At 40.8% G+C, this 26,995-nt stretch overlaps 1 protein-coding gene across 2 annotated transcripts in view; it reads left to right on the top strand.

The window, feature by feature from the left end:
- Positions 1 to 584: 584 nt before the first annotated feature.
- The window catches only part of lrp8 (low density lipoprotein receptor-related protein 8, apolipoprotein e receptor), a 178,548-nt gene continuing 152,137 nt past the window's right edge, over positions 585 to 26,995 (top strand). For both annotated transcript variants that reach the window (XM_030727078.1, XM_030727079.1), the window contains exons 1-2: positions 585 to 674; positions 1,454 to 1,579. In XM_030727078.1, the coding sequence (XP_030582938.1) occupies positions 608 to 674; positions 1,454 to 1,579 (193 nt within the window). In that variant the 5' untranslated portion in view covers positions 585 to 607. The remainder of the gene's footprint in view (positions 675 to 1,453; positions 1,580 to 26,995) is intronic.

Here is a 26,995-nt window from a genome sequence, read left to right on the forward strand (position 1 = left end):
AAAAAAAAAACTCGATTACAGCACGCACCATTTTTTGGAGAACCTGTCTGAGTTTTCTGTTTCCTGTTGATGTGCTAACTTCCTCCTTAGCTGTAACCATAGCTTCACTTTAGCTCCATATATAGCTACATACTAGCGAACTGGCATCAATGTTTCCACTTAACTCTAGATGAGAAAAAGATGTACCAGAACTCTTCTTTTAGCAGAGGTTGCTTTCTGTTTGATACCAACGTGCTAAATAAACCATGACTGTGAGTCAGCTGTTTCTGCAGATGTGTCTTCTTTGGCCAGCGGCCAGCAGCGTAGTTTTCTACCTACTACTTTAACCGCAGGCACCGTCACACGCGGAACTATCCCGCCCATAAGCGTCACTGATTCAAATTGCAGCCGAGGCAGAGGGAGAGAAAGCAGAGGGAGAGAAAGCAGCGAGCCGGGCTGAGCACATTCACACACGCCGAGCAGAGGCTGACAGAGCGGCGCGGAGCGAGCGAGTCGCTGGAGATTCTTTACTGGGGCTTTTTTTTTTTTTTTTTTTTTTTTTTTATATAAAAAAAACTAAATATTTTACTTGCATGAACGCAACCGCGGACGCCCCCAGGATCTAACGATGTGGACAGAGGTCGGAAAGCTTGTGCTATTACATATGTTACTCCTGGAGCTCCACTGCGCTAAAGGTAAGAGACTTGTCTCGGCAGAGGGGGTGAATTTGCATCGCAGCGCGGACACTGGCAACGCTCTGGGAATAACGTTGCTTGCCGAAAGGGAAACCCCCCCCCCCCCCAAAAAAACAGAGTTGTGTGTCTGTGTGATCAGCGTCCTCTTAAGTGTTGAGCTAATGTGTTGGTGCATCATGCATATATTTTACAGTTAAATCGCCACTTGTGTCTGCTTTTGGACTGCTATCACTGCTATCGATAGGAGGTGACAATGAATGAAATAAAGGGCAGCACAAGCTCTAGCTGATGTTGTAACGGAAGCGAGGGAAAAGGCTGTCAGTGGTAGGTGATGGGATCACTAAGTGGAGGTTTCGATGGTGTGCGTTTAACATTTTTGCAGTTAACCTTTTGAATATCCGGAAATGAGTCTTAGTGTTCTTATTTAAGTGCCAGCGGGGCACTCGTGGTAGGCAGCAACTATTCACCAAAGGTGGCATAGTGATACATAACAGCAAGCCCATGACGGTCATGATGAAAACAAGGGTAAGTGATATTTGAGCAATGTTGAATAAATACTTGATTACAGCAGCAACATTATTTACTGCATAATATGGAACAACTTCACCAGTTTCCCACTTTCATTAGTCAGAAATGAAAGTTTGTCAGTTAACCTCCCAAACTGATTTTTGTGACCCTGTTGTAATTGTTACTTTGATATTGTCATTGCCATGATCTCTACAGTTTTTCATTTCTTTTTGTTTTTGTTTTTTTTGTTTGTTTTTCTTCTCAAAACACAGGAACTCACACGCAGTCGAAGTGTGAGACCGGGCAGTTTCAGTGCAAGAGCGGAGCGTGCATCCCGACCTTGTGGAGATGTGATGGAGATGATGATTGCTCAGACAGCAGCGATGAGGAGAACTGTCGTAAGTTGCCCAGATTCTATTATATTGGCTTATAAATATAATGATGTCTTTGCTTGCTGCCCCATGGAGTTTGAATGTACTTGCTGTTATGTACAGCTGCCCAAGGAGCAGGCACCTTTGGATGAACTCGGTGCATTTCTGTGGCAGGGATCAGTGTCTAAATTATTCTGCTATCAGGAGTTTTAATCTAGGAGAAAAATTTCCGCATGCAATGACTGCATATGACTGGATAAGGATGGATGCTGTAGATAACTGACTACATGCCCAGTGTAACTTTTGAATGCATAAAGTGAAACTAAGAATAAGCTCTTAATAATTTTGCTCGGGGCCCCTCTGGAATCCCAATTTCAGCTGTTCTAAAGAATAGAAAGCAGAAACTGGTGATCCTGAATCAAAGTCACATGGCCATAGTGGTATTTATATTGTTACTAAGCAAAGCTCTGACACAAGCAGAGTTGTGTTACGTATGATTTATTATTTTTTTAAATATATAATTATTTTTATCTTTCTGTGGCTGTGTGGAGACAATGCCAGTCCCGTTATCAGTTCTCAGCTTTCTGCAGTCTCATAATGCATCTAGATTGGTTTCGCAGATGGTGTCATATTTAAAACAGAGCGATAACGTTTTAGTGTTATGTGACATCTAAATGCTGAGTAATGCAGGCAGTTCTAATGCAAGTCCTCTGATGGGGCTAGTCACAAATGTTCTGCTTTTCTGGTCTTTTGGTTATTATATTAGTATTATTTCAGGAAAGTGAAAGGGGCTGGTAGCATATGCCTCTGAATCGAATCCCTTCAGGAAATTGCACTGACAACCAGCTGAGTAATCATCTCTTATGAATTTGTCATGGTACTAATTGCTTCAATGGTTATATTAGCGGCCAATTGATTCATCACTTATCTCAGGGACCAGCACGGCGAACACATGATTCCGTCCTCTGGCGCACTGCTTGTTGCTGTTGAGTGTCTTGAGAGTTTGGTGCAGGAATGCTGTGACATTTATAACCGTGTGTCGCTGACTGCGGAGACTGATTGGGATTATTGGATGTTTAGTGGGCAACACTCGATGGAAGTGGAATTGGATTTTTAATGAGCTCCGCCTCACTCTAACAGGTTGGGTTTGCCTTGTAATTTGGTATAGGAGTTTTTTAAAAAGAATGTTGAAATGCTGCTTAAGTCACAAGGTGAACAGACTGACCTTTCAACTGAGCCACTTTGTCTGTGGCAGAAATGTGTTCCCGTAAGCTTCAGATGTGGGTCTGATTTCCTCCCGGGCTCTCTGTCACTCTCTTGATCTTTTCTTCTGCTCAGACTCTACCTTTATCTACTTTTGCCCCCCCCCCTTACCCCGCCTTATATACTCTTCATCCCTTCCTTGCTGTCTCCTTTCCTAGCAGCTTTATGCTCTATTCTTTGAGAGCTTCAGCCCTCAGCTTGTGTTGGAAGTGATTCTTTATAAAAAGCCACTCACTTCTCTCACTTCCTCGGCATTGTGGCACCCACTAAGGGTTTTTCCTCCCCCATTTTTAAAATCTCTTGTGGCCACTTTGGCAGTGCGAACGCCAAAAAAAAAAAGGTTATGTCCGCTCGTCTCAACGCCCTCAAAGAGCATCAGCTGACAGGTCGGTTGGAGATAAATCCAACAGTGTGACTCTCGTTGCTGGAGTGATGCTCGGTGGCTGGCAACACACTAGCCCTTCGAACAGATGCCAGCGCTGCCACTGTGCCCCCTCCCTAAAACCAGATATCACCAGCAGAGCTCTACCGAGAGGGGGAGGTGGTTGAAGAGGAGAAGGAGGAGGGGGCGGATTTGATCGAGAGGAACAGGATGCTGTAGAGCAGCGATGATGAGGAAAATAGGAGCAAGTAATTTTGGAGAGTGGGCAGGGGGGCACAGCATGGAGAAGAACTACAGCACAATCGTGAGAAGAATAAGCCCAGTGATGGCAGGATGGGCTAAATAGGGTACAGGTGTCTTTTAACATGCTCTTATTCACAAAGAAGCCATTTACTACTCTTTAGTAATTTTTTTGACATGATTTATATTATCGTACATTAGCCAAATAATACTCAATACAAATTGGCTGGTTAAAGTTAAATCTGACTGGTTGTTATTCTCAGTTTCCCTACATGTTATTTAAACAGCTTATAGAGGATATTTAGATACTTTTGTAGATCCCAAACATCAGTGTTTCTTTGACCTTGGAGTGCCGTTCAGCTTCTCTCCTAAAAAGATTGCAGAATTTGGTTTCTGAACAAATTGGAAGCAGGAAATGCGTCAAATTTCATGTGTGCAACACCCACAGAGGACATGAAAACATGCATGCAAACATGCGTTTGTGATGTTGCATCAAGTGTCATAATGTGTTTAGGCAGTGATTTGTATGAACATACAGCAAACCAGGCATCATTCTTTTACACATGCCAAGGCCAGATATTAACTGGGTGAGCATGAGCTGCGTTATCTGTATCTATCAGTCAGTAGTCATATTACCCACCTTTTTACACACTCACACATAGACGGGTCTCCCACAGCAGGGATTACCCCTATAGTATCCTCCTCCTAGCAGCTTATTAGAATAAGTCTTGGCAGATTGGGGTGTCTTTTGTGCCCGTCTCTCCGTTCTTTCATTCTCTCTTCCTCCTCCTCCTGCTTTTCTGCTCCCCTCTCCTCTCCTTCATCCTCAACATGCCTCTTGGTAGATTCCGCTCTTGTTGCCCTGGGAGACGGTAAAGTGGTGATGGAGGTGGTGGTGGTAGTTGGATTTTGTGCATGTGTGTGATTTCTTTGTAGGGAACACAACACTCCTGCACATGTGTGTGCATCAACTCTCCGTTTCTGCTTGGCTCTGTATGACCTATATTTAAATTGTGGAACATACAGAAAAAAAGCCTTATCGTTTTTAATGGCGGATTTAAGTGGATTTAATCACGTCTAATCCCAAGTGCTACTGTGCAATCACCGCACATCGGAACCCCGTGTTGGAGTACAAATGTTCTTCCTCCTTTTGCATTGCTGTAGACTTTTCTCTTCCAAATGGCTTTAGTCATGCTGCACTGTAATGGTCTGTCAATTAGTGAAGTCATATGTTAGGCAAACGCGCCTAATATTTTCTGCGAGGTTTGATATCACTGAGCGGTGCAGTAGGAACACATTTCTAATCAGCTACAACATTAGGAATGAAACTATTGAGTGCTGAAGTGAAAAGCATGAATTATCTTATTGTTATGCAGATGGTACAGTTCTTAGAGATGCAGCACTGCAACAAGTGTGAACCACAGAGGTCACACTCCACAACCCACAGGACCTGAAGGGGTCTGCTTCCAGCGTCTCAGTCTCAGTCTCTTGTCTATTTAAAATGGTCAGTATGGCGCCAGTGTGTATGGCTTGCTGTCCGTCACTGCCTTGTTCTGTTTGCGTTTGTGCTGTTTCTGCCACTTGTCACTCAAAATGTCAACGCTCTACTGGTTTACGATTGTCAAACTCTTCTGGATCTTCGACTTTCTGCCAGAGTAAAGTTTGTTTACGGTGGCCAAAAACCCTTTAGAGTTCATTTTAAAATTCTTTTTTTTTTTTAAGTCCTTAAATAGCCTTCAGCCACCCTACCTCTTTCTTGCATTCCCCTTCCCGGTCTATCACATCAGCTGACTAACTGCTCCTGGATGTGCCGAGGACACAGCGGAGGCTCCAGGGAAATTGGGGTTTTGCCATGGCGACCTCTTCTAAGACCCACCTCTTCTGCATGGCTTTCAACCCAGTTTGAGATGTTGATTTTTATGTTTTATGTTGTATTTTATTGATACTTTTATTTTGTGGTGTAATTTTAATTCTATTTATTTTATTTTATTCAAATGCATTTTTATTCCTATGTTGAGCATTCAAATTAAATGGCCAGGTGATAATTTGCACCTTGTCTTTTGCCTGGCTTATAGTCTTCCCTCAGTCATTAGTTTGGTATATCCACAGATACTCATTGTGCCATTTATAAATGTCATCTCCCGAACACTTCTTGCACTCATGGATCCCTGCATCATCACACCCCTACCTCTGTGCTTCACTCTTGGGACTATGCATCCATTACTGTAGTCTTAGCAAAGGCTTGTACCTAACTTGCTAGAGCCCATGTGAACCAAACAAATGTATTTATCTGACCAAAGGATGTGCCATCATGTTCTTAGTAAAGTCAGTCTTTTAGTTTTGTGCCTAAGAGAAAGCAAGGTTGTTGTTGTTGTCATGCATTTAGGCTGAAATTATTCAGTGTCCTCTGCGCTGTACACTGCACTTCTTTTGATCACCAGCTGTTGATCACCAACTTTCTGGTGTCTTTATCTGTGTTTAGAACTTTTACAATCACATATTTCAGTTCTTTTGTATTTGTAGTGATGATGCAGACATGCAGGTTGACCAATCAGCACCAGAACTTTTGGATGTATGAAGAGTTTGCCTTAATGGTCAATGCAATTTATCCAGTTGAAACTCAGAGGTCTGCTTAATTTTTGTTGACTGTTTTTCTAACTTGTGTGTCAGTAAACACAGGGGTACTCACTTTTTTTTTTTTCCCACTCACTGTGTTTTCACTGCAATCTTTTGTAAGCACTTGCTTTTGATTGGGCATGGGAAGAAATATCTATTTGTCAACTAAAAAATATTATTGTTACTATAATGCACTTATTGATGCAGGGGTGTGTGCACTGCTGTTCTAAAAGCATGTTTGCAGCCCTTTCTAATGATCTGCACACTACTAAAACATGTTCAACCAAAGGATAAGCACTGATTGGGGGGGGGGGGGTGCAGATGGTGTGTGTGTGTGTGTGTGTCACAGCAAGACAATGAGTCTGAGCAGTTCTGAGACAGGGAGCGTCTCCTCTGTGCTCTCAAAACCGTTTTCCATAGCGGAGACATCACAACACATTTCACGCTACTTGTGTGTGTGTGTGTGAGAGAACACGCACGCAGACACTGTAATAGGAGACTGCAGAGAAACGCTTTCAGGCATAAAAGGCATTGTACTGATAGGCTCACAAAAACACATTTGGTCACCTGCTGAGATATATATATATATATATATATATATATATATATATATATATATATATATATATATATATATATATATATATATATATATATATTAGGGGTGGGACTCGATTAAAAAAATTAATCGAATTAATTACAAGCTTTGTAATTAATCGAAATAAATCGCATTTTAATCGCATTTCAATATTTGACATGATAAATATTAAGTTAAGTTTAGTTGATGAATAAATCAATATACATGAGCTTAAACTTCAAAATTTTGTTTATTTTCCCACCAGTCTACTACACAGACCAATGAAGGGTGGAAGTGCTCCTGTGATAAACAAACTCCTGAAATTAAAGTTAAGCATCATAACTGGATAGTTTTATTCAACATTAATGTCTCACTTGTTATATTTGGAAATTAATCATTCTCTCAGCTGTATTCCTTGATGGTGAAATGTGTTATGCTTGTTTTAACAGCTTATTTTGAATTAAAGACTTAAAATTAAACCACAAAAAGGAGAAAAAGTTCATTCTCCATTTAACCAGCTGCTTTTACCTGGCTGTGCTTCACATTCACGGTTGCTAGGCGACATGAGCTACGCAGAGGTGGCACAGCTGATATGAAGGCTAGCCGCTCACTTCCGGCCTTTGTGGTGTTCGTGGGCTGCGAAAGACGTGGGCCGGGTCCTTCGCAGGATGCGGCCCCTAATTTGGACATTGTGCGTCGATATAATCTGTACGCCGGGAACTCGCGCACTGAGAAACGTTCCACGGTGCAAAGTGCGATTAAAATGCGTTAAAATTTTTAACGCGTTAATTTCCCCATAATTAATTAATCGAAATTAACGCGTTAAAGTCCCACCCCTAATATATATATATATATGTATATGTGGACATGGAAGTGCACACTCTGCTTTCTCTCACACCTGGGGTGAGACTGTTAATGGGAATATGAGTTCACAAGGACCACTAGCTTAATACATTACACACACACACTGCACTTGTATAGGTTAAAACAGCAGAAACTGTGTTTGATGAAAGGACAAAGCAGAAACACAGGTTTGATATCACGGTTAACACCAACACTGAACACGTTTCTCGTCCAGCTTCTTAGCAGGTCTAATGTGGTTTCATTTTCTGTTTCATTTTACTGGCACACACAACCACACATGAGGGTCTGAGTCACATGCCACATCATCATTTTGAGACTAAGGACCTGTGTCTGTGTGTGCGTACATGTGAGAATTGTACAGCTGCGGTCGCTCTAGTCTTCAGAGAATGAGGCCCACTGCTGTGCCTATTCAGGCCCTGTGGGATTCTAATTGCGCGTGTGTGAGTGTGTGTGGAGGAAGGGGGCAGATAAGTATTGTAGATTGTCCCTTAAAAGAAAAAGCTGTCTTTGAGAAATTGTCTTGTGGATCTTTTTTTTTTTTTTTTTTTTCCCCCTTTGAGTTGTATTTATTTTTGTCTTTCGTTTTAAATTTGTACATTACTCACTTCCTATTCCAGACCCAAACACCATTCATGTGAATGTGACTCTATTTTTATTTATTTTACTTATTTAACTGCCACTACAGGATGTTGGATGTCAGGGGCAGATTCTGTTTCTGTTTCCCTAGAATAGAAAATGGAAAATTCGTGAAATTGTGTCCATTGCTGTTTTTACTATTAATGAAAAAGATCAGTGCTTCATACTCTAAAGTAAATCTAATGTAAAACAGTGTCATTATCCACTATTGATAAAATACTTAATCACATCTGATATTAACCCTCATGTTTCTGATAATAGACAGATGATAGTTCCCTCCTATGCTGCTCTGTCAGCACATTAACATTAAAATGCTGCCTGGGTAATCCTCTACAAAACAAAATGAAACCAAAAAAAAAAACTTTCCTTTTTAAGATTATATATGAAACATAATCAAAGTTTCTCCCATGCTGCTTTGCTCACCTGACAGTTGACAACCCCAAAATTTGCCAGGGCGCCACCTTTGTCAGAGACTATATCATGTTCTACACGATAACAGTACCTGGTGTGCTGAATAGGTGTTGGGTGCAGCGGTGCAAAACAGCAGCAGGGTAATTTTAGCTGGGGTCAGTGCTGGCCTGAGGCGCTAGCTCTCGCTCTCTCTGTCTTTTATTCACTCTCCCTCTGTGCCCATCTGTTGGTCTGTCTTTCTTGCTCATTTTTGGCCACTTTCTACACTTCACTGCTTCCTTCGTTTCCTGCATGTTGCCCCTCTGACTGTATGAAATAATGACTTTGTATTGACGTGAAGGAGTGTGAAATGCAGCCTGCACACTTAAAAGAATAATGGAAGTGTTGTGCGTGCGCGCGCGTGCGTGTGTGTAAAAAGTGAGACTTCACTGTCCATCTGCGTACAGTACTTATAATCCTATTAGTGAGCGTCTCAGCAAGTGGGGATCTGCACTGTTAGAAGCATGTGGTAGAGAAAGCATGCTGATGCACTTCCTTCTCTCCTTCCATTGCCTCTTCCAAAATAATAGCTGCAAATTTCACTTCCTATCCCCAATTAATGTGTTCTTTATATATTTATTCATTTGTGGGAATGGGAGTGATTAGAGAGTGTAAAAATAGGAAACCGTACTGAAACTGGAGGAGCACGATAACATTTCCAAAATATCAATTAAGCTCATTGTTCTGGTTTTACTGCTCTGATTCAGACGCACAGCACTTGTAGCCTGTAAGGAACCAAAAATCTTCCTCAAATGTTGGTAGAGCGCAAAGTAAAGTTAAAGGGGGAGAGTGACTGTTCTTGTGTACTATTTCAGTTTATGAAACATTTGCTCCTTGACAGCTGGTGACATTTACAAGCTTGCTTACCCCCATAATCCTCCTTTCTGAAATATATAGCGACCAAAATTTCTAAAATTCACTCAATGTTTTGTCCAGTATGACCTGAAATGAGTGACTGAGCTCACAAATTGATCAGGAAAGTGTACAGAGGCCAAGTCAGAGAGCTGTTTCAGTACTATAGAAGTTAGAGGCAGTATTTTTGTAACCACAGGTCGCAGACCACTAGGGGGCGATCCCCTGGTGGCCTTTTAAAAACAGTGGATTCACCTTTCAGACCCAGAATCTACAGCCCTCTTTTACACTGTCTGTGAGTTGGTTGGTTGTGATGAGGAAGACACCCTCATCGTTAGATTTAAGAAGTGATAACAGTCAGACATGGATGTTCATGGCTGCTCCCCGTAATTAGCAGAAAGTGTTTAAGTATGTTGGAAATCCAAAAGTGGTTACTTCCGGTCTGCAAAGTGACTCCTTCAGTAGCTGAATTCTTGTTGCGGCTCTCACGCTTGTGTCATTCTGTGTACACTCTCCCTCTCTCTTGTGTCTATTCAGAATTAGTTTGTAAGTTTCCAAAAGATTACCTGGTTTTGTTTGCCTGCTTTGCTTTGCTGCAAAGTCACATATTGTTCAAAGTCAAAACCCCGATAACGCTACAATCCTATTTCCCCACCGCTCATGTATTGACACGAACGAGTATGAAATGCAGCCTGCAAGCTGTGTGTACGTGTGTACGCACGTGTTGTTGTGTTGTACTGTTATTATGCCCCCCCCCAATCCCCGCCATGTCTGACAGGGTATCATGACATTAATCCCCAACTCAGATTAAGCGAATATCTTCATGTGCTTCCAGTTTATTATTTACATTTGCTGTAATCCTGTTTTTCACCGTGTGCTCTGTTGCCTTGTACACGCAGTGAGGAAGAGGCATATGAAATGACAACTAAGAATGCTGATGAATAAAACATGGCTGCTAATACCAGTCTGCTCGGCTGACACCAAGATAGGGCCCTTGAGTGCAGCGTGTCAAAAGTTTTCATCGCAAGTTTTTACACTGACTTTAAATAGTGGGAAGAGAGTTCAATGTGACTCAGATAATGCTCATACTCAACGAAAGGACGGAGCCAGAAATTAATGTTTCATTAGTGCATGCCCGTGCTATTGCATTATTTAGCCTGTTCATGCTGTTGGCAAACAAAGATACTTAACCAAACTAAAGGAAATTTAAAAAAATAAAGAAATAAAAAATAAGGCTGGGAGATGTTGATATGATAAAAATGGGCCATTTTTGTCTGTTGTTAATGTACCATGCATAATTCAGCTTTTGTGGCTATAAATAAGATGTTATTGTGAAATTAAAATAGCATAAATGTTAAATGGGTCATTTTAACCTGTTGCTATGTGGTTGCTAGGCAGGATGATGACATAAAATTGATATACTGTAGGTAACAACCCTCAGGGGCCTATGATGTACCTGTGTGCCAAGTTTGGTTGCTAAACTCCTGATGGTCTAGAAAGAGTTCACGGACAAAGAGACAAACACACACACACACAGATTTTGTGTTCACTTTTTTGCTCTGTGACTTTTTTTCTCATTATTGTTGTGTACTTTCCTGCGCATGGAGTGCCTCTTGTCTCTTGTCGTTGAAAGGAAATTTAGTTTGATTAAAACAGGAGCTGCTGGTGGCTCCAGTTTGATGCATGACATTGAGAAGTGTGTTTTTTGTCCATAAAACTAGAGTTTCTGGCCCGACACCTGCTGTAAGAAAGCAGATGGATGGCGGCTTTGAAGATGTCAAAAAAAAAAAGGGGGGAAAGCTCTCAGAAAGCCTGTGATAAATCAGCTTTACATATCTACATCATTAACAAGGAGAAAACACCAGCTGATACAGATGCTAAAAATACATCTGAAATGATAATGTAGGTGGAACTGTTTGAGGCTATACAAATTGGATGGACCAAAGCTGAAATACAATGTATTAATTATTAATTTAATTTAATGATTACAGCCAAAATATCAGAGCAGCGCCATCAGTGAGAGCTGTGCGCGACTCATGACTGAAACTACTCGTGTACAGTCGCACAAAAATGAAGGAAAAGCATTAAAATGTTAGATATTGTTCATATGGCTCAGATTAAAAGGCTATAGGTAGCTATAGTAGCTTGTGTTGCATTCAAATGCCATTCCAAATGTGCTGTACATTACAGAGTACATAGTGGTTGGTCCAGGATGCTTTTGAGGTTGAAACTTTATTAGCAAATTATTGCAGTAGAGCAGCTCTTCCTGTTCTAAAGGTTCTGAATCTTGGGGGTGACAAAATAATTGCCATCAACATTGTGGGTAATTGATCAGCTGTTTTGAATTATTCATAATGAAAGGGGGGAAAAATGATTAATCAGCTTGTGGTGCTTGCTTTGCAAATGTACTCAGAGCATTTTGTGTTTTTTCTGTCGTGTGTTTTGTGTAAATTGAATGGCGGTTTTGATAATGTCACCTTGGTCTCCTCAGGGCCTTTTTTTTGTTGTTTAGTTGTCTTATAATTTTATCAGTTAATCAGACCCCAAATTAAACAATACTTTTATGTCATGTGACAGTTTCTCTGTTTTATCTTTGTGTGTTTTGTTGTCCTCCCTCCATCTCTGTTTTGAATGAAGCTCTTCATGGAGAATGCACACAAACTCACGCGGCGTATCTCCACACACACACACACACACACACACACACACACACACACACACACACACACCTCCCCAGCTCTTAAGCTTGTAAAACGGGTCTTTTACCTTGAGGGGATTTTGCTTGTCATGTGTCGCAGAACGATGGGGTGAGGTGGTGGAGGGATAAGACAGTCTTTGATGATACAGCCACTGCACAGCAATGCCGGTTATCAGGAAACATTCTGGTGCAAAGCATAATCTTACATGCACGCAGAGGCTATGTTTTGGGGATACACACATTGCTAATGTTTTACCTGCAGGATACTTCATTATCGCACCGCACTCACACTGTGTCAACATAAAGAGAGCGAGGGGAGATTAAAGGGCAAGGAAATAGTGAGGGAATCAACAGCAAGGACCACGTTTTTCTCCGCTTATTGAGGAGAATTTTTTTTTTTTTTTTAAGTTCTTTTCTCATCTTCCGCTCAAAATCTGATAAATACTTCCTATCGGAGTTACTATGTGGGGATTATTAGAAGTGTGTTTGAAGTAAAACATAAAAAGAGGATGTGCTGTAGTTGCTGGAGCAACATCAGGAGTCTTATGGGATGTATTGACATGCAGACTGCACCTAAGCTTTTTGAGATGTTCGCCGCTCTGCAAAGATTTTGACTTCTAGTTAAAAGATGCTGTGTTGCGCGGAGGAGCCAGATCTTAGCACAGATTGCTGTTCGGATCAGATTTCCCTTATTTGGCTCCCTGTTTCTTTCCTGCCATCATGATGTGTTTTTAACCAGTGACAGCTCTTCCTTTTTGTTGTGTTCCCCCTCCACCCCCCCACGCCCTATTGTGCATCATTGGAAATAGTTCCTGAATGTTTGGAAGCAGGGTGATGCTTTCTGAATGGGGTGAGAGGCCCTCTCACTCTTTCTCACTCACTCACTCACACACACACACACACACACACACACACACACACACACACACACACACACACACACACACACACACACACACACACACACACACACACACACTTTCAGCCAATCTACCCGGCGGATTTAGTTGCAGGAACTTTGTTCAAGGGACTAAAAGGTTCCTTCAGATGTTTGATGGGGTTTAAACTGCAGACTGTACGCTGGTGAAAATTTGTACATTTATGTATTGAAGGGGGGGGGGCAGTTGTTGACTTTAAAAAAAAAAATATTATCAAAACTCTTTGGAGGGTTCAGTGGAACTTCATTTAGATCCTGGTTCCTCCAAATGTTCCTAATTCCTGGGAAAAGCTCAACTGGTGGAAACTAGAGCCTGACTGATATGGGATTTTTTTCTCTTTCAGACACACACAACATAAACATATTTCCCTAATGTTTCTTATATATAGCTATTTCTTTATTCATTTACGCCCTGCCCGACTCTGCTTGGAACAGCAGTTTGTTGTTTGTGGTGTTCCAAACATGTGTTGCCAACAGGAAAGTTGCAGAGTGCTCTTGTGGAAATGCTTTTATATTCTAACCATATAACTGACTAAAAACAACATGCATAGATAACTGGTTTTGTGTGTAAGCGTAACAAATAGAGTTGTGACCCCGCATGCTGCATCTGCATCACCTGGATGAGTTCAGTACCCATATCGAGAATTTTTAAATACATCTGTTTTTTTGTTTTTTTTTTGTTTTTTTTTCTCTTCCTGTTCCTTTAGCTTTTGAAATCAGTGCCTGCATTTACATAAGCATGTGCTTACATATATTTTCCAAGGAGGGGAAAAAAAAAAAAAAAAAAAAAGTGAGTCCTGAAGCGTTTTTGCGTGTCAGCTCCTCTGCTTGCCTATTTTTGTTTGCGTTGGACAGGTCTCTGAGATTTTAGCATAATTCAGTGAAGCAGCGAGATAATCAGCCAAAACATTTTGTTCATGTTCACATACATACACACATTAGTGCATGAAAAAAGCCATGCCAGCATGAGAGGCCTGCACATGCTGGTATACAAAAACCTAATTTGAATCTGTAGTCTCTTCTGTGTTTCACTTTGTCTCACACACACACACACACACACACACACACACACACACACACATGCTTTTAAATCTCCCCCTGTAGCAAGACCGAACACTATGACCTTTTCTTTGGCATACAAAGTACAGAATAACCTGCTTTGTATGAAAATGATTTTGCTTTTGTTTGGTTTCAGAGTTTCATGATGTTGCTTGATGTCAGCTGTGTGGCCCTGGCTCGCTACTGTTGTGCTTTTGCTTGGAATATTGGAGCTTAGTTGACCCGTGGATTTGAATTCTTTTGATATGTGAAATTTCTTTTCATGTGTTGCATCACTTTAGAAAACATTTACTGTGGGGTGTTTAAGCGCTGTTACCGATAAGCAATCCATATTTATCTACAAGCTTCTTCTCTGCTGTGTTCCATCACTGCACATCTTTTTTTTCATATTATGTGTGGCATCACAGTATAAACAGTTACACCTCATTTCCTTTTTTTGCCTGTGTTCTGAATTTTTCTCATTTTCTGTAAGGTTTATCCCACACCGCACAGCTTATAAGCCCTTTAATCTGAATCCATACATCTGTTTTAGTGTGTTTTCACAAATAATAGAACAGTGGGAACACAAAATAATTTTAGTTTAGTCAGAACCAAAAGAACATCAGTTATGGTGAGTGAGGTAGTGTGACTAGCTGTGCTTGGAGAGGATTAATAGTAAAGCACGGGCTGTCATGCCATAAATGCAACCGAGTCTGTTTAGCAGAAATGCTCGTGAGAGGGAGACTCCCCCAAATGCCACGGCCCATCTGCAAGTTTTCATGCCTTGTTGGCCATGAATTTACACTTTGCAGTGCCTGCTGCGCTCAGGTGCAACCACCACTAAATCCCACAACTATATTTAAAACGCCAACATTTAATCCCCACAAGTAAACATCCAGAAGAAGTCTTCCAAGCTAAAGTCCCAGTTGCTTCTAAAGTAAAAGGCCAGGGGAAGATTGGAGACTGGAAGTACAAAGTGTTCAAAGTACTTTCCAGCAGACTTAAGTTAGAGAGAAAAGCCTGATGCTCATATTCCCATAAAGGCAAAAATAAAGCATTTTGAGCTTGGAAATCTTACTTTAAAATTTTAAATTTATTTACATTTTTTTTAAATATTCACCTTCCCATCTTTGGAAATTGTTCCAGCCAATAAATATTAAAATGCCAAACAAATGACCTACTAAGCTTAATGCATTTAGAAAAGGACTCAGGTTTCTACTTTAATGAAATTTTTTGATTGTCTGCAAGCTTTAAATTCCAATTTCCAGAATAAATATGTATAATAGAAACACTTCTGGAAATGTTGTCATCAAATAACAACACGTGTGCAAAGCAGACCTTCTACAATGTGCACACATGTATTTATTCCACTCTGCATGGAGAAGACCCAGTGACCCAGTTGTGACAGAAGGCAGTAGTTAAGCATAATTGGCCCACAGTGTTATTACAGTGATCTTTTTTTTTTTTTTTTTTTTCCTTCTCTCTCTCTCTCTCTCTCGCTCTATAATGGCTTTATTCCACCTCTTTTGGCCCAGACAAGGCCACTTTGGTCCTGTTTCGTGTGTGTGTGTGTGTTGATGCATTCATAAGTGATCATACAGCTTAATTAAACCCTGACACTGTCTGCATTTGCACCTGTACTTTGTATTTTGAATTTCAACTTCACAGCACTTAGGAATGACGGAGGCTGCTGGATAACCAATTATCGGGAAATGAATAAGTAGAGGATAAAATAATGTGTGCAAATCTTGAATTTATGTTATTAAAAAGTGACCCTGGACTCTGAACGCAGGTATTTGTCACCGTGGAACTGAGACTAAACCTGTTTCTTCGGTAAAGACAGTGTAGTTTTTCTTCAGGCGCGTGTATTTCTAATATTCATCATGGATTTATTTTACATTAAAGAATTAGGTGACGGACATTCAAAGCTGGATATGTGGTGTTTGCCAAGATGCCCAAAAATGTAGAAAAACTTCTGACATAATTTTTTTTTTTCCTGCACATAGTTCAGATATTTTATCACTTCAGAGGCTACTTGGACATTTGTTTCTGTCACCTGGAAGATCCTGTGACAAATGAAACTAACAAATTACTTTAGCATCTATGTTCTGCTGTGCTAAGTTAAATAAAATGAACGTCCTTTCTGAAGTCCTCTGCAAAAGTGATTTTTCAAGATCTGTTTTCTTACTAAGAAGCATTGTCTCAGTCTTTGGACTTAACTCTGCAGGGGTTCAAATCTCATGGTAAGCGCTGAGTAATCAGTCAGTTGTAGCCATTTTTTTTTTAGTTGTGCTAGTGATGGGCTGAGAGAGGGAGAGACAGTCTCAGGTCGCCTTCTGTAATTAAGACCGCTTCACAGTTTCCCTGATTAATTCTATTCATTCCTGTCCTCTTCTTAAAGTCTGCAGTATTGGAATGGCTTTGTGACAAATTGCCCAGACATCACTTACTTACAAATACTTTTCTTAGGATTTTAGGCTTTACACTTCAGAATTGTTTGTGCAATGTAAAGAAATGTTGGGCCTCATTCACTCATAAGCGTGTTTAAACTTTTCTTACTTCCTGTCGGACTCGTGACACATAATTTGTTTCTCTCCACCAGTGTCTGTTAGTGAAAAAGGTGTGAAGCGTTGTTTACTGTAGGAATTGCACACTGCCACCATTTCTCTGCATAGCTAATATTGTTATCAGACAAATATCCATAAGTGCGATCACAAGAATGGGGCTGAAAGGGACAAAACGTGTCTTTACGTTTTCTTAGAGAGCCTTCGTTTCTGTATCGATGTGGTTTCTTAATTACTTTGGAGAGTACAAACATATTCCAGATCACAGATTTATGTATTAAGTGTTGTGAATGTGAGTGAGAGTGTCTGTTTTCTAAACGTCAAAGAGCCGCGGCATGCTTTCAGCTCGACACACTTGAGATCCATTTCTAATCAAGCCACTCACACGCTGCACCTGTTAGTCCAGAGGGAGAACACAAATGATTGATTCCATTATCAAAATCAGTGGGAAAAGTTTTCTTTTAGCCTGTACATATATTGTGTATTTATGTTTTTTTTTTTGTTTGTTTGTTTGTTTGTTTTTGAGTATGTGAACTATTTGTCATCATTTCGCAGAGCTAGAACTAAAAACTGGTTCAATACCCATCATGACTGGATGAGTGGCAGTCATATGAAAAGCTGATCTCAGGTCAGTGGGCCAAATTGCAACATGCATGTGGGCTGTTGTAGTCACTACACTATGTCTGATTCTAGAGGTGGAAGGAAAAAAAAAACAGAAACATGGGTGAGCTCTAAAATCTCCTAATGCAAAAAGCAGCTGTCACAACCCCCCCCCCCCCCCCTTTTTTTTTTTTTTGTTTGTTTGTGTGTGTGTGTGTGTGTGTGTGTGTGTGTGTGAGAGAGAATGTGTTTAATGCAAGTTGAACTCTGCGTGGTTGACCTTAATTTATCACATTAGTACCAAGTCTCTAGAGAGTCTGTGGAGATGTGTTCAAAGTTAGCAATCTCCAGCTAATTGATTTCAGTGAATGGCATGTTTATACTTCAGGCAGTTACACCAACAGGCAAATGTATGCATGTTTAGTAGTGTGTGCGTGCGTGCGTGCATGCGTGTGCGTTGGGGTGGGGTGGGATGGGCAGCACTCTGTAAAGTCAGAGTTTTTAATGAGATCAATGCTTTTCTTCCCGCATCCCCAGATGGTCAGAGTACTAGAAGGTGTGTGTCTGCATGTGTTTGTCAGAGCGTGTGGGTGAAAAGTGAAGGGGCTGCGGGGACCTGGGGCAGATAAATCTTTAATCATGTGCTTGCTCTCATGTTTGATTTAATTGGTCCCTTAAATCCATAAAAGGATGGAGGCATAATAGTTTACTAGCAAGTTGTGTGTGTGTGTGTGTGTGTGTGTGTGTGTGTGTGTGTGTGTGTGTGTGTGTGTGTGTGTGTGTGTGTGTGTGTGTTTTGGTGTTTAAAGTAGCACTAGAGATATGATTATATTTAAAGATAAACAAACAAAAAAAATCACTCTTTTAAAACACAATTAAACCAGCTTTATTCCCGTGGCTCAGTCACATTTAATCTAGTAAACCCAGATACATTTTGGCGTGCAAGCCCTCATTAGGGAGTTGAGCATATTTTACGAAGACCGTGTCAGAATTTCTTAGTTTAAACACAACTGTGCATTGAGAATGAACATATTTTATTTGCTATTTAAAAGTGCCTTAGAGTATTTATTTATTTATTTTTTATGTATACCTTCCAAAGAGCACACAAGCAATCCTACTTAGTTATATTTGTTTGATAATACTGTAAATCCATACAGGTGAGTTATTATAGGTATATACACAAGATTGTTGGCAGGCATTGCATCTAATTTTTACCATGCTTGTACATTCATCTTCTGTATGTATGTATGTATGTATGTATGTATGTATGTATGTATGTATGTATGTATGTATGTATGTATATATATGTGTGTGTGTGTATACTTTAAAGATAAGGGAAAGCTCTTCTAAAACCTGTTCATGTTTGCATAGACTTGCTGTATATGCACCTGGATAAACCCTTCACTGTTTCATCCCTCTCTCCCTGGTGCAAACCTTTTAATCAACAGGAAGAGCTGTGCGGGGGGGGGGGGGGTTAAAGCTGTTCATGGGTGGAAGCGCTGTGATTGCATTGTTTCTTTTGGGGCAAAGCGAGAGCGTGTAAGACAAACAGATGTTTGAAAATGTCTGCATAGGTTTGACTAAATGTGCGTGCGTGTCTGTCTGTCTTTGCATGTGCGGTTTCTCTTTGTTTTCTGCAGCATTTATATGCCACTTCCTTAAAATCTAACAGTTGTGCGGTAATATAAATAAATCCACTGATTTAAAAGGGGCTCCTTGCTTTTCTCAATAATGACAAAATAGGTGTATGAGAGACTGTGTATGTGTCTGTTTGTCTTTCCAGCTTTCTGTGTGCTGCGATTTAACGAAAAAAAAAAAAAAATTTTAGATGTATGAATTGCAGCCAAGCTTGCTTCTTAAGTTTTAATTTTCTAGCACAGATGTTCACGCTCACCACAAGGGAGTCACAAGGAGGAGCTGCACAGGAATTTTAAAGAAGCATGAAATTGCATTTTGAGAGCTTCAAGCTTCTGATATTTGACTATTTTGAACGAAATTAATGGAGAAGCTGGTTCTCCTTTCAACGTAACCTAACTGACATAACTGACTGTCTGTGAAAACGTCTGTCACTGCTGTTTTTGGAGCAAGCAGTGTGTGACATTACAGTGCAATAAGCACTCTTTTGACCACTTTGCATAGCTCTGAATGTGAATGTTTTATAAGTGGGATATTAAAATTCTTGTTTTGTAACTTGCACGCTGGCTCTGTGTCTGTTGTACAAAGGTACTGTAGCTAACACATACAGTATGTGCAAAAGTCACCTCTCATTATATTATTTCCAAGCAGCCAGAATTTCTTTGTATTTTTTGTAAGTTTTTCTTTAGATATTTTTCATTCATTTTCAGTCCAGTCCTTGTACCTGAGCATTTTCAGAGGATTGTCTTTTGTTAAGCCACTTAACACTGACCTGTGAATCATTCAAGTGTTAAAAAAAGAGGAAAAAAAAGAGTTTAAAATGCACCTAACTCAATGAACCAGCACCTATGCAGACAAGCTAGCAGTGCCTAAAGAACCAGTTTTAAATTGTATCTTTAGACATTTTGTTATTGCAGCCAGTCATAAAAAACATAATTTGTTCCCATTTCTACAGTTGAATCTATGAAAAAATGTCAAACACACAGTTTTACAGACATAAAATAGTATTTTTTTGCAGCAATAAGGTGATTCCCAAAGCAGAAAACCTGGCATAACTCTGCATGGTGTGTAGTCCCTCCTTAAAAAATATTTAAGTGGAGGACAGAAGTGACAGGCCTAAAAAACTGTCTACAGCAGATGAAGAGTATCTGAAAGTCATGTCCTTAAGAAATGGGGGGATCCAGCAAAGACCTGACACAGGACCTGAGAGATGGACCTAGCCGTTCAGATGATCCGTCTTCTGTTCACTGAAGCCTCAAGAGAAATGGTCTGTAAAACACAGTTGAGACCTCAACATTATTGAAGCAGTGTGGGATCATCTTGACAGGGAACAAAGCAAAAGGCAGTCGGCATCCAAAGAACAGCTTTGAATGTCCTTCAAGAAGCCTGGCAAACTATTCCTACTTAAAGAAATGACTAGAAAGCTGCCTCAGAGAATTCAGGTGGTGAGCACACCGAATATTTCTTTCAATATTTCCTTGTATTTTTGCACTATTAAATAAATCGCTGCACCTATTTCCCATTTTTTTTGTAGTGGAAAGAAATGAAAGGCAGCTCAAGACTTTAGCATGCTACTGTACGTGTGTAATGGCTTCTTTCAGCAGATTACAAAGGTCATTATAAAAATTTTGTTAGCTATCAAAAAAAAAAGATCTTCAAAAAGTTAATCACTTCTAGGTTGGGCCGAGACCCACCCTCAGTAAAGTTTTCATTATTTTCATAACCTCGCTGGCAGAGGGAGTAATAAAAATGCTGGGAAACTGTGTGTATAAAGAGACAGTGTGTGTGTGTGTGTGTATATCTCTGAGCCTTTTCATACTGCTGCATTCTTTGTATCTTTGTGTGCGTGCGTGTGTGTGTGTGTGTGTGTGTGTGTGTGTGTGTGTGTGTGTGTGTGTGTGTGTGTGTGTGCGCGTGTGCGCACACATGTATGCGGCTGCTTCCTACTGTTAGTGTCACCATGATGAAGAGACTATAGATTGGTGTGTCGGATAATGAGTCTCTCCCTGTGTGTGTGTGTGTGCCTGCATATGCTTCCGAAGTGTCCCAGTGATGAAGAGTTTTGCGCCTCCTGTGTGTGCATTTGTGTGTCTATAACAGAGAGCATATTACAATGTGTGTTCCCAGAGATGGTCATTAACTTTGAGGGATTGTAAAGTCGGTGACCCCAGCTGGAAATGGAGGAGCCTGACTGTTCCCTGTTTGCCCCACAGACCCCAGACTTCTGTACTAATTGATTAAACCAACCATTGATGGGGGCAGCAGAGACACACAAATGCACTGTACAGAAAAGACCAACGCTAACACAAAAACCCCACACCGCGTCCTGTCTGCCTCCAACCTGATTTAGGAAGCTTTCTGTAGCTTTCAACAATGAGGCTTCAAGGTCAGAAAATAAAGATCTAATATTAAAAAGTGCTCAAAATTACACTCACAGATAAGTTCAGTTTGGCCTTCAGCATTCCTAAAAACAGTTTTGCTGTGATTCTGCTGAAATATTTATATCGACAAACTGTCACTTTTTTTTTTTTCCACACAGACTCGACAGTGCGATCAGTAATCAGCTTCCTCTGTGAGCGATGGTTGTATTTTGAAGTGAGCAAATTGTGCTCTGTGTGGCTAAATAAATAAATAAGCAGCACACATACATGCAGGGAACACCAGGAGCAATCTGAAGCATTCCCGTGGATGGCTTTGGCCAAAGTTGACCGGGATTTGTGGGGGTGTGTCTGAATGTAATCTGTTTTCTCCAAATCAGCCCAACTAACCGAGGAAGCATGGTAATGAGAAAATGATTAGATTTTCTTTTTTTGCTTCATAGCTAGGAGAGATCTCTCTGCCCCCACCCCCCTGTCCACTCTCATGCCTGTAGCCACTGTGGATTTGTTAAACAGTTTGTTTGCTTGGCTTTATCATATTCTAATTCTGGCAGTTACATCATCTGTTTGTTTTCAGGAGGGGGTTTCTTAATTTACAGTTTGAGCATCTCATCTGTGAGGGTTATCCGCTTATATCTGCTGAATATCATTTCTAAATTTTAAATGCAAATGGAAGGTTTTAACCTTAACTGCAGGCTTTGGGAATGAACGATGGGAATATTGCACGGTCTTCTAAAATTGACTTTACTAAATTATATTATGAAACAGTAAATAAAACCTTTCATCAGCAGCCCAAGTTTAAATTTTATTTTGACAACTGATGGTAGTGATTCGTGAGCTATGACTTGATGTATCTTGTGGTTTTATTGTATATGTGCATGTGCAAATTGCAGGAGCCGAGCAGGATGAACGGGAAGATTTTTGGATTTAAAAGGCTAAAGTGCAGGAAAAGTTTTCCATTAATTGCTTGCATTCCACTCCATGGTTTTGAATTGTAAAAGAGAATTACTGTCACACATGAACTTGTGCACATAGGGTGGTGTGGAGGGAAGTGGCCGTGTGTGTCTGTGTGTGTTTTTGTTTGTGTGTGTGTCATGCTGTTCTCTCAGTGTGAGTGCACCTGCTGCTTTGGAAAAAGGATGGATCCAAGAAGCGGATGAACACTTTCCATGGACTGCCTCAGCTGTGTGTGTGTGTGTGTGTGTGTGTGTGTGTGTGTGTGTGTGTGTGTGTGTGTGCGCGTGTGTGGGTGTGTGTCCCTCTAGGCTCAAGGCTAAGGGAGTGGGAGAGCAGGCGAGGAACAGATCAATTTCCTTTTTATTGTGGCAGAGCGGAGACTTGAGATGCATGGCCTCCTGTGACCCAGATTCATTCCTCTTTTCTCCTTCTGCTCCTCCTCATTGGCAGAGTGGCGTAACATCAGAAGGAGGGAGAGACAGAAAAGGACAGATGAAAGAGAATGGGTGAAAGAGGAAGGCGAAGGAGACTGTGTTGAATCGTGGCTGATAATGGGGGGAAAAAAAAAAAGTGGGAAGCGGAGAAGAATGGAAATACAGGGATTATTGTAAAGACATTTTATGAATTACACCTGAGTGCTCATGAGAGCCTCTTGTGCTGCTCTGCATATAAAGAATCTATGAGGGAGGAGAGTAAGGGATACAATACACAAACAAAGGAGCGGAAGAAAGTTGAACTAATTCCAAAGTGAGTGACAGTGAAGGGCCAAAAAAAAAAGAGTTCATATTAAAGTGATGGAGACAGAACTGCATCACCCAGGAGAGAGCGTATTTAACAAACATGCAGTGATTATGTAATTCTAATTATAATTACAAACATCCTCTAGCTGCTTTGCTGCCTCTCTTGTTGCTTCAAAGAGTAGGCTCCAGGCACACATGTTCCAGGTACCGAGTGCTCTGACAATCTACTGTGTTCACTGTTGTTTATTCTGACCTTCTCTTTGATGTAATCAAGTATTCTGGGGACAGAGGGTGTATTTCCAAGACATATTTTAGCCCTAAAAAGGACAGTTTGATTTTGTCTGTTGGCCCAAGAAGGTGAGAAAAATGGTCAGTAGCATTCTTTCTCCCCAGAAATCATGACCTGCTCACTGCAGTGGGGGAAAAAAAGCAAATCTCCTTGTGGGCAGATTAAGGTTGGAAATATTTTAGAATTTATTTCAGTTTCACTAAAACTGCCGTCTGTAAGCCATGTGGTTCCTTTAGTTTGAGAAGAAGGCAGATATTTCTACAGCAGGTTTCTAAATGTTAACAACTGAACTGTTCAGATGAATAAATGGCTCTACAGGGCAGACAGAAAAATGTTTTTAGCCTGAACTGTCACTTCAACTTAACTGTGGAGAAATTACGCTGCTTAAAGGAACACTTTTTAATCAGAGTATACAAAACGACCTCTAGCAGGCCACTGGTGTGAAAGTCTCTGAACAAACAATCACAAACCATGGAGCCAGACTGGCATTTGTCATAGAATACCAGAATTGGCAGCTCCGCTACTGTTGTCCTGTGCTTCTCACGGATGAGAGCAGGTTCACCCTGAGCACATGTGGCAGATGTGAAAGGGTCTGGAGAAGCTGTGGAGAAACATTATGCTACCTGCCAGCGTGGCCCGTTTGGTGGTGGGTCAGTGATGGTCTGGGGAGGCACAACAATGCTCAGCCTCAAGTGGAGAGAGTATGCTGGCAGTTCCTGGAGGATGAAGGAATTGATACCATTGATTGGCTCCCACACTCACCTGACCTAAATCCAATAGAACACATCTGGTACATTATGTTTCAGTCCATCCAACACCACCAGGTTGCACCTCAAACTGTCCAGGAGCTCAGTGATGCCCTGGTCCAGATCTGGGAGGAGATTCACCAGGACACCATCTGCTGTGTCATTAGGATCATGCCCTGAGATTGTCAGGCATGTATACAAGCACGTGGGGGCCATTCAAAATAATGAGTACTATTTTGAGTTGCTGCAATTACATTTCAGCTAAATGGATTAGCCTGCTGCCTCATTTTTTTTCCACTTTGATTTTCGGGAGTCTTTGAATTCAGCCCTCTGTAGGTCAGTAATTTTCAGTGCCATCAAATGATGTGGCATCCTTTCATTCCTAATACACCGCCCAGCGCATATCAGTATAGATATCAGCATGATTTATTTATTTTTTTTAAGCAGTATATTAACAATCAGAGTAATTGATAACATACTATATGGCTATGGCTTTCTCAGTTTATTATCAAGCGATCTGTATTGTGCGTCAGTTAAAGAGCTTGTGCTATAAAGAGATACGGGTCATAAGTGGCTAACAGTGACAGAATATAAGGCATAGCAGTGTAGCTCACAGTTGGAGGCAGCATTATTATACATCAGACTTGGTTTGAGCAGCTACAGCTCAGCATTTTTTGACTGACTTTCTGACAGTTGGACAAAGGCAAACCCTGTTCTAGCAGAAACAGCACAGACGATGGTGTCTGTTTGCCCTCTCTTTACCTTCTGGCTGCCATCTGTTTCCCTCCTCCATGATTTACAATTCAATTTATAATTTACATTAATTGTTAATTCTGCAATTTAGACATCTCGCAGTTGGATTTGAAACCTCATTTACCGAAGTATTTTACACAATATTAAAACCTAATTCTCTGCACAGGCTTTTGGTCGAAAGCCTTGGCTCGCCTTGCCCTTATTTGGCTCATTTTGGTCTTCCAGCACACTGACGGATCCTGCCAATGCACAGATCTTAAGTCTGTCCAGTTCAACGGGAGTCGCACCCCCCCAGTCCAAAAAATTCTTGGGAGGTGTGAAGGTTGCTGCATCCAAAAGTGACTTACTGCTACTGAGAGGAGGGGGGGGGGGCCCATCTGTCACACGGAGAAGAAGCGCCATTTAAACACACAAAGTAACATGCACATACACACAGCATCATGCTGAGGTAGGGGAAATGGCTGATTATCTCCCGTGTGAGTGGGAGTGTGTATGCAGTGAAGCAATGCAAGGTCACAGTGTATGGCTGAGACTCCAGTGTTGTTTGAATTGAGAAAAAGTAGCATAACGGCTGTCTTCATATACAGTATATAGAAATATATTCCAGTCTGCATATGTAAGCAGAGTTTATTGGGTTTTTTTTGTTTTTTTTTTTGTGCACAAACACAATAGGCAGTGCATATGTATACGCAAGCAGATTTTTATCCACACACAGATGCACATTAAATCCTATTCCTTCTTTCTCTGTAAATCAGATGGAGTTGCTCCTCCTTGGCCTTGTGGTTTGCCTGGAATTGTGTTTCACAATGGACATTTTTTCACTGACCCTTGCTAGGATTTCTCTTAAATCCATATGCGTCTTTGTGTTTGCCAATTAGGCTCCTCAAATGTACCAAACTGTGTGAGCGGTGAGTGAGTACACTACAAAAGATGTTAATCACTTAAGATATTAAAAATTACAAGCAGCCTTATCCTCATTTCTGCACCATCCTCACTCATACACAGCGTGCACAGCTCCTTTCTGCCCCCTTGCCCCCCCCCCTCCACACACACACACACACACACACACACACACACACACACACACACACACACTGAAGCTATTAGACCATGTAGTTTATTATTAAAAACCCAGTGACCTCCATCTAAACAGGCCTAAATCTGAATTATACTGCTGATTAGAAAACACTCATCCTTCACTGTGTGGTTGTCACCTCATTAAAAGAGAAGACATCCCAGTCAGCTTCTCTTATTATCTCTGAAGCTTCATGCTGCTCTTCTTGTGGAATATTGGTAATGAAATGTCACGATACCGAGGCTGTGGTCAACCAAATTGTACCTATTCTTTAACCAGCTTGGCTTTATAAGCCTAAATGTACATAAAAACCTAGTATTTGCAGCACGTTAAAACATTTTAACCTTGTTATTTTGCGCTGAGTTAACAGCAGACTCAGAGTTAATGAGCATGCACGTGCACATATTCAAATGGAATGGAAAAATAATGCTAATAGCCCCAGTGTCCTGAGCTATAATAAACAATTTCCATCATGATATAATTTTTTGTTCAGATGAGATGCATTCACTGGGTGCCTTTTTAGAAACATCATTAGGCCAAACTATATTGAAATATGCCAATTTCGATATATTCAAACTCAAAGCCTCGAGCTATGAGTGTAAATCTGAAAATGGTCAGAACAGCCGAGCGCAGACAAATTAGCCTGCCATTTTTAGATGAGATGTCATGCAGGTTTGTTGAGCTGTGACATGCAAAAATTGCTGTGATATTGTAAGTTTATACTTGACTTGATCGTCATCCATTTCAACAAAATGCTGCTGCACCGACGACTTCTTTGACATGGCGTTTGGACTGGGAGGAGGGGGGGTCAATAAATGCAAACAGTAATTAAGTTAGACAAGGTGAGTCCAAAGTTGTGAAAATATAGGTTTGTTTTCAGTACACTTTCCTCAGGCTATAGATTAGACAGTTCTCTGTCCGATGAGAATACGGACGGTTAAGCTACATCGACCAAACAATCGAAGAGGTGACCTTGAGTTTACAGCCCCACGGGGTGCCAAAAAAATGGAGGGTAAGGTAATATTGAGAGCTTGATGTATGTGAACTGCGACAGTCTGTGATATCGATGTCACAGGCTTTGTACGTCTAACCATCCACACTGACCTGCACCCTTTACACCATGACCAAACAACATAAAGCTACTTCATTCATG

This window comes from Archocentrus centrarchus, chromosome 4, assembly GCF_007364275.1.
Source record: "Archocentrus centrarchus isolate MPI-CPG fArcCen1 chromosome 4, fArcCen1, whole genome shotgun sequence".
NCBI classification, from domain to species: Eukaryota; Metazoa; Chordata; class Actinopteri; order Cichliformes; family Cichlidae; genus Archocentrus; species Archocentrus centrarchus.